At 59.8% G+C, this 10,964-nt stretch overlaps 5 protein-coding genes across 5 annotated transcripts; 2 read left to right on the top strand and 3 right to left on the bottom strand.

The window, feature by feature from the left end:
- Nucleotide 1: 1 nt before the first annotated feature.
- Nucleotides 2-2,352, bottom strand: THITE_2111311 (uncharacterized protein). The gene has a single exon (XM_003651207.1). The coding sequence runs from the start codon at nucleotides 1,935-1,937 to the stop codon at nucleotides 237-239; it is 1,701 nt and encodes a 566-aa protein (XP_003651255.1). The 5' UTR covers nucleotides 1,938-2,352; the 3' UTR covers nucleotides 2-236.
- A 1-nt stretch (nucleotide 2,353) lies between these two features.
- Nucleotides 2,354-3,802, bottom strand: THITE_2111309 (uncharacterized protein). The gene is made up of 3 exons (XM_003651206.1): nucleotides 3,457-3,802; nucleotides 3,319-3,394; nucleotides 2,354-3,265 (listed from the first exon to the last, which is right to left on the bottom strand). The coding sequence occupies exons 1-3, from the start codon at nucleotides 3,687-3,689 to the stop codon at nucleotides 2,546-2,548; spliced, it is 1,029 nt and encodes a 342-aa protein (XP_003651254.1). The 5' UTR covers nucleotides 3,690-3,802; the 3' UTR covers nucleotides 2,354-2,545.
- A 163-nt stretch (nucleotides 3,803-3,965) lies between these two features.
- Nucleotides 3,966-5,149, top strand: THITE_2111307 (uncharacterized protein). Its single transcript, XM_003651205.1, has 4 exons — nucleotides 3,966-4,140; nucleotides 4,194-4,210; nucleotides 4,299-4,504; nucleotides 4,652-5,149. Exons 1-4 carry the CDS (start codon nucleotides 4,078-4,080, stop codon nucleotides 4,933-4,935), a joined length of 570 nt encoding a protein of 189 aa, XP_003651253.1. The 5' UTR covers nucleotides 3,966-4,077; the 3' UTR covers nucleotides 4,936-5,149.
- A 289-nt stretch (nucleotides 5,150-5,438) lies between these two features.
- Nucleotides 5,439-6,691, bottom strand: THITE_2142696 (glyoside hydrolase family 61 protein; the record flags this gene model as incomplete). Its single annotated transcript, XM_003653683.1, has 4 exons — nucleotides 5,439-5,501; nucleotides 5,570-6,280; nucleotides 6,365-6,514; nucleotides 6,611-6,691. The coding sequence occupies 4 exons, from the start codon at nucleotides 6,689-6,691 to the stop codon at nucleotides 5,439-5,441; spliced, it is 1,005 nt and encodes a 334-aa protein (XP_003653731.1).
- A 1,794-nt stretch (nucleotides 6,692-8,485) lies between these two features.
- THITE_2016489 (uncharacterized protein) lies at nucleotides 8,486-8,971 on the top strand (the record flags this gene model as incomplete). Its single annotated transcript, XM_003651204.1, has 1 exon — nucleotides 8,486-8,971. A coding segment is annotated over one exon (486 nt), but the record flags the coding sequence as incomplete, so codon positions are not given.
- Nucleotides 8,972-10,964: the final 1,993 nt, after the last annotated feature.

Raw genomic sequence — 10,964 nt, 5'->3', positions numbered from 1 at the left:
CAGTGGGGCTCAGATAAGCCAGATAAACTCCCTGGGCCACTTAATGTCCTCCTTCTGTGTTGAACACTAGATAAAATCCATGAAGATCATGAGACCACTTACAGTCACCAAAGCAGTTAGTTAGGTCAAAAGGACTAAGCATCCGTCAGGGGCACGATGACAAGCCATTCCCCTTCTTGTTGTGGCAAATTGAACTTTTACATAAGTTCTTACGTTTAAGAAAGGTAGCTAGGCACCTACACAAACTGCCCCTCCGTATTCCCCTCGCCCATGCTCCTGCTGCCCGAGCTCCCGCTCAGGATATGCCCCAGGACGGCATCCACATAGTTCGCCCCGCTCCACTTCTGGTGCGTGAGCACGTCCACGCCGAGCTCCTTCTCCCTCTTCTGCACGAGCTCCACATACGCGGCCATGCCCTCGTCCTTGAACCTCCTCGCCAGCTCGCTGCTGATGGTCGCCGTGCTGTGCAGCCCCGCCAGGCTGACCAGCTGCAGCACGAAGCCCTCGCGCGCGATGTCCCAGATGAAGCTCCGGAGCGTCTCGGGCGTGAACCCGTGCGCCATCCAGTTGAACGACGGCGAGAGGTTGTACACGAGCGGCTTGCCGGGGAAGGCGGAGCGCACGGCGCGGCCGAGGTCCGCGGCCACCCGCACGTTGGGGTCGCCCGTCTCGACCCAGAGCATGTCGGCGTACGGCGCGAAGGCCAGCGCCCGCTTGGTGGCCGCCGCCATGCCCGCGCGGAAGTGGTAGAACCCCTCGCGGGTGCGCGGCACGTCCCAGCTCCAGTAGACGGGGCTGTCCGGCGTGATGGACGCGGCGAGCTTGCGCCGCGCGGTGATGCCCATGTCGCGGTCCGCCGCGACCGCTCGCGTGTACGCGGCGATCTTGTCCGCGCCGACGCCGCGCGCCTCGAAGTGGGCCACCGCGGCCTCGTCGAAGGTGACGAGCTTGGTGTTCTTCACCCACTGCGCTTCGAAGGCGTCGATCTCGGCGCCCGACGCGCCCTTGGCTTCGAGGGTCGCCAGCGTCTCGGCGAGCGGCTCGACCGACGGATCCGCCACGCCGAGGATGAACTCGTGGTCGCGCACGTCGATGGACGACGACAGCAGCTTGCCGCTCTCGGAGTCCGTCCGGGCGATTAGCAGGTTTTCGGTGCCCATGACGTCCCACTGGAAGCGCGCCGCCTTGAGCCGGTTGATGTGCTCGCCCGTCGGCACGAGCACCTTGCCCGCGAGGTGGCCGCACTTTTTCCCGCCGTGCATCTGGTCCTCAAAGTGCACCGCCGCCGCGCCGTTCTCGGCGAACAGCTTGGCCAGCTTCATGACGGCCGTGAGGCCGCCGTGGCCGGTGTCGCCGTCGGCGATGATCGGGCGGAAGTAGTCAACGTACGGCGTCTTGGCGCGCTCCTCGGCTGTCATCTTGGACCGCAGGAACCATTGCTTGCGGTCGTGCATGCTCTGCGCCTTGAACATGCGCTGCACCTGGTTGGGGACCGTGTTGTAGGGGTAGTCGCCAAAGTCGGGCGACACCTCGTTCGTAGTCGTCAGCAGCGATGAGCATGCCCAGCCGGATATGTACAGCACCTCCTGGTGCGGCGCCTGCTGGGTCATCTGGACGGGGTCGATGGCACCCAGCGTGTGGATCGGCTGGCCGGCAGCCTCGCGCTCGCGGACCAGGTTCCAAAGCTTGCGCGCCATGATCGAGCTCGGGTACGACTGCTGTAGCGACCCGCGCTTGCTGACCACGTCGGCGGCCGTCCAGTCCCGCTTGATGCCCGCGAAGCGGGGCGACGCCCACCACGCCTCGACCTCTTGCACCTGTTGTTGATGTAGCGCATCCTCAGCGGCGCCCGCTTTCCGTGCCTCCGGGAGGAGCTGGTATGATGTGGCCGGCGCCGTTGAGGGCATGGTTGGATCGACGGGTGGGAGCGCGGCCATTCTGGCTGAGGCCGATAGGAGCCGACGGGCGCCGGCGCCAGTGGGGCCCGAGACGAGGGCGCACAGCGGCCGTGCCGACAGGGTCCGCCGGGAAACGCGGGGAACAATCGTGCGTAGCATCGAGCCGCCGTACTGAGTTGAAATTACCGAGGGCGAGGTCGCGTCCCGGCGCAGATGTGTCCTCGCTCGTCGTCTGAGTTCGGCACAAGTCAATTGGCATGCGATGCTCGGCAAAAACTGGGGATAAGCCGGCTTAAGTTTGCCGAGACTGCTTGGCCCACCAAGCCCGAAGCCGGAATTGTGGGGACCGAACCGAAGCTAACCGGACAGCGATGCTTTGGGCCTCGGGTCAACGGACAATCGCCACGGCTGGATAGGGGACAGCAGGAATACCGCCGGATCCGAGCGGACTTCACAATACCGTGGTCAATGCTCATTTTTCCTTTCGATCCTGAAAGGGTATCCCACATGCAAGAGGCTTCATCGAGAGCGTCGTGCAAGGCTGACTCACTAATCATCAGACGGTGATTTGTCATGGAATGCAAGCAGTTGTTGATTCTGTGCATGCACTTCAACCTCGCCCCTTTCATATCCGATCGCCGCCTCCCTCACCACAAACCGTCCATCTCGGCCATCGCTTCCTCGTCGTCTTCAAAGTTCACGCTCGGCTGGCCGGTATCGGTTCCCGCTGAGGAGCTGTCTTTCTGGTCATTTGAAGGGCGTGTCGTGGCACCTCCCTCCGCCTCCACTTCCGCCATTAACGCATCCAGGTCGTCCTCGTCGGGCTCTGCGGCGGGTGCCGAGGTTGCGGTCTTCGATCCGTCGCCGAAAATGCTTGTGAAGGGCGCCGATGCGACACCGGACGACTGTCCGGACTGTGCCTCGGCCTCGGCCTCGGCCATCAGCGCATCCAAGTCATCCTCGTCCGGGACACCATCGTTCACCACCTGCCCAGCCGGCGCGGTGCTGCCCATGTCTCGCCGCGGAGTAGCATTGTAGATATCATCGTCCCCAAAGAGGTCGTCCGCCGCAGGCGTCCTCGCCCGCTCCTTGCCAGCCTGCGCAGCTTTCTCAAACACCGGGGCCACTCGCTCGGGCTGCCGTGGACCAGAAGATCCCTGGTGCAGCCGGTAGTCCTGGTCGTCCTCTGCCTCTGCGGCAGCCGGTTTGGGTTTGTCTTCATCGATCCACTGCTGGCGGGCGTTGCGCATAGCTGTCTTGTGACCTTCCTTCTCCACCATGGCAAGAGCGTCGAGGAAGGTGGCTTTGGGGAAGAGGTCGTCAAGCCACTCTTGGTAAAACGACAGGAGCCGGGCGGCGTCGGAAAACTGGTAAGTGGTTAGCTGGGGGTGATGGACGTAGTAGGCAGGAGGGAAATCACCTCATGTCCTTTGCCTTTCAGCTTGAGTTTCGGTGCCATTCTACGCAGCCTAGGGATGCCTTTGTCGGAGAGCAGTCTGGATGAGGCAAGTCACGTCAACAACAAGAAGCACAAACGCCGAGTCGCGGGCTCACACACCGAGTCTCGTCCAGTTTCACCCTCGGGGCCCTCGGCTTTCTCTTGAGGTCGAGTTGGGTTTCAATTCCCAACACATCCCTCTTTTTGGCATTCTCCTTCCTATCGCTCGTCTTTGCAGGCTCAGGGCTGGGGGATCTGAACGGGTCATCGTCGGGCCAATCGGCGAGGTAATCGTTCACGAAGTTGCCGCTGTCTCTCCCCGGGAGGACCGAGTTGGCAGTCCTGGAGGTCATCTTCGAGGATCTTTTCTGCGATGGTCTGTCTGTCTGCACTGCTTTCTTTCGCCCAGTTCAAATGCCGTGCTCCGAGGATACCTCAGCCAGTGTGGACTGAGACGCGTTTCACGGTTTCGAGCGCGTCGCGTCGCGATAACGATAACCATCAAAAGCAATGCCAAGTGATTGTGATTGGCTGTGGCTGAGCGCCGCAGCTGTGGCGGATGAGCACCTTGCTTGTGGCTCCGTGGTCCTCGCACCCCCACCACGACTGACAGCCTGAGGCAGCAACCACTCAAGCTCCAGGCCAGGAAGCTTCGACAACGGGACGTGCAGTGCATCTCAATTGCTTGACCCCAGCGCATCGAGCAACCTCCCCGACGACGACGTCGCGTCGGCCGCCAAGATGTCGAACAACCAAACGGAGACGTATCAATGGCCCAGCAAGACCGTCAAGACAGATTACCCAGTAAGTCCAGCGCCATGGATCGGCCTGCGACAGAACGCTGACGCCGAAATCAGCTCATCGACAATGACCCGTACGCTTTCCTCCCGCCGACGACAACCCCGATAACACACAGTTATTATTCTCAGAAACGGATCATCTGACTCAATTGGACGCCACAGACATTTCACGCGCGTGATTCGGTACGCCCGCCCGTCTGACTACGTTCACGGCGCCGCCGCCGCCGCAGCCGGCCCCGGCCTGCTCTACGCCATGGAGAGGTTCGCCCCGTCGCATGTGGGCAAGGGCGGCTTTGCCCAGGCGATGCGGCTGGCCGGCTTTATCGGCGTCGCTGGTGGTTTCCTGTACTTCTACCAGCGTTCCATCCGTACGTGACCACTCCCGACCCCGACGGAAAGAGAACCGACGTAGACAAACACGACTTGGGCTTTTTGGAGGCTGGATGGAGGCTTTCGGCCCCTGTGGCCAGTTCATCTCCAACCGACGCGAGTGCTAATTTTTTATTTCCCTGTAGTCCGGTTCTACGGCATGACCGAGAACGCCCGCGAAGTCGAGATGGACATGCGCGAGATGACGGACAGAGTCAAGGCCGGCCTGCCGCTCTACGGCGAGAGCCGACTGACGCCCGCCATGCAGGGTGTCGCCGCCCGCCAGTCAAGATACTCGGCCCTCTTCTTCGGCGTCCTCCCGTGGTTCAACTTTGTGAACCACCCCCAGCACGGAGTCGACACGGCGAAGTACTACCAGCAGGCCGAGCGGGAGCTGGAGGCCGAGCGTCTGGCCAAGGGCTCATCATGAGAGGGTGCAGGAGCGGGAGCGGAGGGCATGAGTGGGCGTCCGGATGTGGGAAGCGCGTAGGGTGTGTGGAAGCGGCGCCGAGCCCTTTGTCAGGTCGGGCGCCAGGTGTACATATGAGACATTTAGACGACGGCCCTCGCAGGTCTCGAGTCAACAGACATTTCTTTTCTTGCGTCGACAACAAACGGCAACCGCTCAGTCCCCCCATTCTTCCCCGGTCTCCAATGTTCTATCCAGGCCAGCTCATCCTGACCGTGACCAAGGGCAAGCTAAGCTAACACCTGGCACTCCATTCCGTCGTGTTTTTCAGTTCTCCAACACTTTTTTCATGAACGATTTGGATATACAAGGGCTGATGGCTGACAGAGCAATGCATTCACTAACTCATGCTATGCAAGTGACGATTTCACAGGAAAGGTCCTCCGCGCCCTCTCCCCTCTCCCCCACCCGCCACATCACACTTTACACTTTACCCAGCGCCGGATCTTCTTGGTTGCGACCACCTAAGAAGAAGGGGCGCACTGCGAATAGTACGGCGGAGAGACCGCCTTGCAAGTATAGCCGGGCTACAACAACGCCTCGTCAGCCAAGCCTCTCGGATGTTCCTACAAAAGACAGACGACCCCGAACTTACCGCGCACTGGGTGCAACCCGAGTACCCGTTCCCGCCGCACTGCCCGTAGGCCTGCACGCTGCACGCGCTGCCCGTGTCGGGGCTCGAAGACGAAGACCCGCCGTCGGTCCCAGCGCCGCCGTCGGAACCCGCGCCGCTCTTGCCCGACGGCGCCGTCGCCGTGGGCGACGAGCCGACCTTGCACGTGTTCTCGCAGCCTTGGCACCCGGACCCGGCCACCTTGGTCGTGCCGCCGGAATAGACGGCCGGGCCGGGCGCGACGTAGTTGGACACGGCCGCGTGGATGTTGATGTGGATGCCCGGGTCGTTGGCGCTGTAGGCGCCGGGGAACTTGACGGTGGCCGGGCTGGCGCTGCCGCCGCCCGACACGGTGATCTGGTAGCAGCTCATGTAGAACTGCGCGCCGCCCACCTGGCCCGCCGTGTGCAGCGCCAGCGCCTCCGCCCGCAGCAGGTAGTCGCCCGACGGGATGTCCGCCGGGATCTTGACCTGCATCTTGCCGCAGCACGCGTTGAGGTCGCGCGTGCCCCAGTTGTCGTCGTCCCCCACCGAGCTGCCCGCCTTCTTGGACCACGTGTCCGCGAAGATCTTGAACCAGCCCGTCGACCCGTCCGCCGTGCTCGCGTCCTCCACCTTGCTGAGGTACACCTGCACCGGTCCCCAGTGGGCGCCGCCGATGGCTTCGTTGTTACACGACCGATCCCCGGGTTGCTGGGAGGGGCGGAGGGGTTAGCCAGGGCAAAGGATGGGAAAGGGGCTTCCGGGAGGAATAGGACGCTCAGGAAATCAGCCCACCTGGTGCATCTCAACCGTCACGGTGCCGCCGGCCTTGACGGGGCACTTCCCGCTGACGGGGCGCGTGCCGGCGTTGCAGATCATGTCCCTGCTGCCGACGTTCGTGACGGGCGAGTTCGACAGCGGCATGCGGACGCAGGAGGAGCCGTGCTGTAAGAGTCAGCATTGGATGGCCTCGGGTTATCAATCGAGGATGGGCAAACACAAAAGGAAAAGGGGAGCACGTATATAGTCGGTGCCGTCCACCCAGAGCTGTTGGAAGATGGCATGGCCTGCCACTTCCTGCGCAGCGAAGGCTGCCAACGCGGCGGCGAATGTCGTCCTCATGGTTGTCACGGGCCCGAAGCTGAAATCACAGGGCTGCAATACCGGCTAGTGGGCTTGTTCAGGGGAAGGCCCAGCTTTTGACGACAAGTCTTGGAACCCGGGGGGAGACAAGCAGGCATGGGAACGCAGTCGTCCATTTTCTCGCGCTATATACCCATATACCGCCTTCTTGGCCGCCGATCTACCCACGGAAATCGTCCTGGGCTGCAGTTATTCGGGCCGCGCTCTGCGGCATGCATGACCAGGGAGTTTGATGCTCGGGTTCTCTCTAATCCCAGCTCTGATGCTGGCGGCCTTGGAGCTGCCGAGTTGGGCGTCCGGGACCGGACCCCGGACGAGCTTGTTTAAAGGCACTATACCCCAGATTCTTGCACGGCAGGAATATGCAAGAAGCAGCCACGCGGCCGGCATCGAGCCGGCGCGGCGCCCGCGCGTATTGGTGGTTGGCGGGTGAGCTCAATATCAGAGCGCAATTTACCCGGCACCGCGGGCGTCCACATCCGTCCGGGACTTCCTCAAATGGCCGCTGCAAAGTGGCTGGATGATCCTTCCCGGTTTGCTGTATATATCTCGTAGATGGGTTCAACGCCTTCCGCGCAGTTGCCGAGCCGTCCTCCCCCAGGGGTGTGTGGCTTTTGTTGTTGTCGATGGGATGGACGTTCATGCTGGGTTGACCAGATCAAGGGCTTTGGAAAATCATCCTTGTTCTCTCCGGCGCTGCAGGCAGCTCTCTTCGTGCTGGATGGGTGGTTCGTGTGTGTCAAGGCTGAAGGGCGATGGATGCTGTTCCAGACGAAATGGCGGTATCGGTCTCGCATGTCTAACGAATGGAACATAGGTGGTTGCTGGAACTGCAAAGTGGGATAATGCGGTCCGTTGCGCCACGGCAATGCAGTCGGTTAGGGAAACCGAGACTTACATGGCAGCAAAGCGGCGAATTATTCAAAAAGGAGGGCATGAGTGTAAGTCACGAGCTTTTCTGTCGCCCTGCCCGTATATTGTGCCGGGAGGGAAGATCCAGGTTATGGTCTTCACATTACGCTCCCAAGTTCTGATTCACTCCGCTTCCAAGTTAGAAGGAGGCTTAGACGGCCGAGACACGGGTGCGCAAACAGACATGAGTGGTCAAGAGCATGCAGTGGGCATGCGTTTTTCCGGGTTTCGCCCAAGTGTGGCATTCACCCCTCACCTCGCCTGCATGCTCTGCTCCAGCCCAACTAGGTTTCCTTGGCGCAGTTCTCCCCAGATTACTGTTGAGGAAGATTTTTAAGGAGCCTTAAAAGCAGCTCGAGACCGGAACTATGCCACCTTGTAGCGTCTGTGGAAGCCCTAGAAGGCCCCGAGCCCCCTGGTACGATTTCACAGCCTCGTTGAGGGAATTAGTGTCAGCTGGCAAGGGTGGTTGTCCCATCTGCTTCATGCTGGCCCAAGTCATCGCCCAACAAGACGGTTCCGGATTTGAGGAAGGAGAAGTGGTCTGGAAGCGGCTTGATCAGAAGCTTTGGTTCATGAGATCCGGGTGTGAAGACGTCTCATACGAAGTGTTCGTGACACCTGGTATGTCCAGACACCATTCTGGTTGATCAGGAAGTGTATCCTCTTTCTCTCCTTTTACGTCTATCAGAACCCCGACACGGATACGCCCCGGCCCCTATGTCACACGACGCACCTTGCAAGGCAGTTGCTGCATATCTAACGCGCAGAGGTACTGTAGAGAGCCACAACCCAATCCCTGGTCTGATTCTCACAGCTTCAATACTTCCCAACGAATGGGGCCCTTCCAACGCTTCAAAGCAGATCAAGGCTTGGCTTGATCGTTGTTCCTCCCACCCTGATTGTGGCAGGCCCGGATACGGACAGGAGGGCCGCGCTGTTCCGCAACCGCAGCTCCCGTACCGAGTCCTAGATCTCGGCCAGACGCCCGATGCCGTCGTTAAGCTCGCCGAGACTTCCCAGTGGGAAGATTCAAGGAGGCACGCCGAGTACGCATGCCTCAGCCACTGCTGGGGGGATTCCCGGCCGGATTGCATCACGACTAGGGAGAACTATGAAAAGAACAAGCGCGGGATCGAGCTTTCCCGGTTCTCCAAGACCTTCCGGCACGCGGTGGCGCTCTGCAGAGAACTCGGCTTTCGATACCTGTGGATCGATTCCTGCTACATCATCCAGGACGACGAAGCGGACTGGCGATCGCAGTCCGCTGAGATGTGCAACATCTTCAAGAACGCGACGATCACCGTGGCAGCGGCGGCGTCCAGATCGGGCGATGAAGGCTGCTTCCGCCGCTTGGACGACCGATATCGACACAAGGAGCTCCAGTTACCTGCGCGGTGGCGGCAACGTATGGGGATCGACCAGGACGTCCGCATCTGGACACGGCGAACGCTTCCACACCTCCTCGCGGAATTGCCGCTTCTGCGTCGGGCGTGGGTGTACCAGGAGAGACTGCTGTCGCCGCAGGTCGTCCACTTTTCCGAGAACGAGCTCATCTAGGAGTACGTTACTAAGTCGCTCTGCTCGTGCTCCGATAACAGCGTGTTCCCGGCACGTAGGATGACGGCCTGGTACGGCCCCCCAGTGAAGAAGAAGCATTTCTAGGCTCTTGGCCCCCAGAAGCCTACGTTCTTTGTCTAGGAATCACTCCAGAGAAGATGGTACGAGATGATTCGGGAATACACGCGCCTAGACCTGTCCTTTAGCGAGGACAGACTCCCCGCCATAGCCGGCCTAGCAAAGGAGTTGGAGGACAACATCAGGCGGTCGTCTCTTCAGCTGCTTCATGCTGACAATCTCTACGTTGCTGGTCTGTGGAGAGATACTTTTCTCCAGGATATGCTCTGGTTTGTACACAGACCAGAACATCTCCGGCCAAGGCCGGCGCAGTGGCGAGCGCCCTCTTGGTCGTGGGCATCGGTGGACAGTCCCGTCTTGTACCCATCCCCTCTGGCTGCGCCTTCGGAAGCGTTTCGTCCCTTAGCCGAGTATTCTGTCCCGGATACCGCAGCTCAGCAGCTCGCCATCCTCACAGGGCAAGCAGCACGGGTCGGCTTGATAGGTCGCGGGGAGGGGACCTACGCGGTAGAACTGTCTGGTCAAACCCACCCTGTCTTCGTCGACTGCAGCGATCCTGTTGAACCAGCGCCAACATCCATGGACGGAGACATGGAGGTGTATTGCTTGGAGATTGCGTCACTTCATGCACGACCTCAAGGACCACCGCCAGCGACGTGTTTCATGTTGCTTTCCCCGGCAGGACGTTTCGAGTCCGCCATCCCGCCGCCCGATCCCGACCGCATGGATCGCTTCATAAGGGTCGGCTTGGCTATCATTCCTTGCAAGAGTGATTTCCATTTTTCTCTGGGACGATCTAGTTTTTGGAAGGCTTTCCTCGTCATATAAGATATGTTCAGATCTCGCGTTCCTCTGGGGAAACATTGGGAAGGAACCAAGGGGCCTCTGACGGTGATTCTTTGACACTTTCCTAGGTAGTTCAGCTTTGATGGACGATAGCGGGATTGTTTACACTTCCATCCGCGATTTAAATGCCTTAATGTTTGGCATCTTCGTGTTATGGCCTTTCTTTATTCATGTTCCGCGGTCCAGAGGGACATTCAAGGCTCAACGAACTTTGTTCAGGAAATCATCCGCCTTACTCTTACTTTTCGGTCGGGCATCTTGTTCCTTCCAATCTACAACCACATGGATAGCTGCTTCCCCTAATGACTCTCAAGCTTGTCAAATGGCATACCTGACGGGAGAAACAGGCAGCGACGGCCGACTTCGTAGACGCGGACTGCGCTTTCAAACTCGGGGCTGTTCCAGCCCCGGGAGGTATTCCTTCCTCCGCACTGCTATCATTCTTGCCGTAATTGATTTTAGGACTCGAGCTGAATGGTTGTGTGAGGAATGCATGAGGTCCATGTTACGGTGCCCTGAACATGCCCGTATAGCTAACATCAACAGCGGCTAGAATTACCGCGAGGTGTCTCGGCGTCACTCGGATCGCACTCGAAAACTCCAAAGCGCCGGTATATACTGTAAGGTCCTCCTTGTGAGATGCCTTTGTGCTTTGTGGAGAACCTGCTTTGCGGGGCCATCCATCTTCCACCTTTTCCATCCCACCATTTCCTTCTGTTCCACACACATCATCCACCGCAATTGATCATCACCATCATCGTCTTCATCTTGCATATACCGACCATGACACATTCCCCTGCGGGCCCTGCAGTCCATTCCGGGCCCAATTCCCGCCAAGTGCGCCGACCTGGAATTT

The sequence above is a fragment of the Thermothielavioides terrestris genome, chromosome 2, assembly GCF_000226115.1.
Source record: "Thermothielavioides terrestris NRRL 8126 chromosome 2, complete sequence".
NCBI classification, from domain to species: domain Eukaryota; kingdom Fungi; phylum Ascomycota; class Sordariomycetes; order Sordariales; family Chaetomiaceae; genus Thermothielavioides; species Thermothielavioides terrestris.
This window is presented reverse-complemented; position numbering and strand designations above follow the sequence as displayed.

Coding starts and splice junctions, on each gene's coding strand:
- THITE_2111307 (XM_003651205.1), top strand. CDS start 4,078: ATGTCGAACAACCAAACGGAGACGTATCAATGGCCCAGCAAGACCGTC. Junction 4,505..4,651: donor CTTCTACCAGCGTTCCATCC/GTACGTGACCAC, acceptor ATTTCCCTGTAG/TCCGGTTCTACGGCATGACC.
- THITE_2111311 (XM_003651207.1), bottom strand. CDS start 1,937: ATGGCCGCGCTCCCACCCGTCGATCCAACCATGCCCTCAACGGCGCCG.
- THITE_2111309 (XM_003651206.1), bottom strand. CDS start 3,689: ATGACCTCCAGGACTGCCAACTCGGTCCTCCCGGGGAGAGACAGCGGC. Junction 3,395..3,456: donor GTGAAACTGGACGAGACTCG/GTGTGTGAGCCC, acceptor TGCCTCATCCAG/ACTGCTCTCCGACAAAGGCA. Junction 3,266..3,318: donor TGAAAGGCAAAGGACATGAG/GTGATTTCCCTC, acceptor ACCACTTACCAG/TTTTCCGACGCCGCCCGGCT.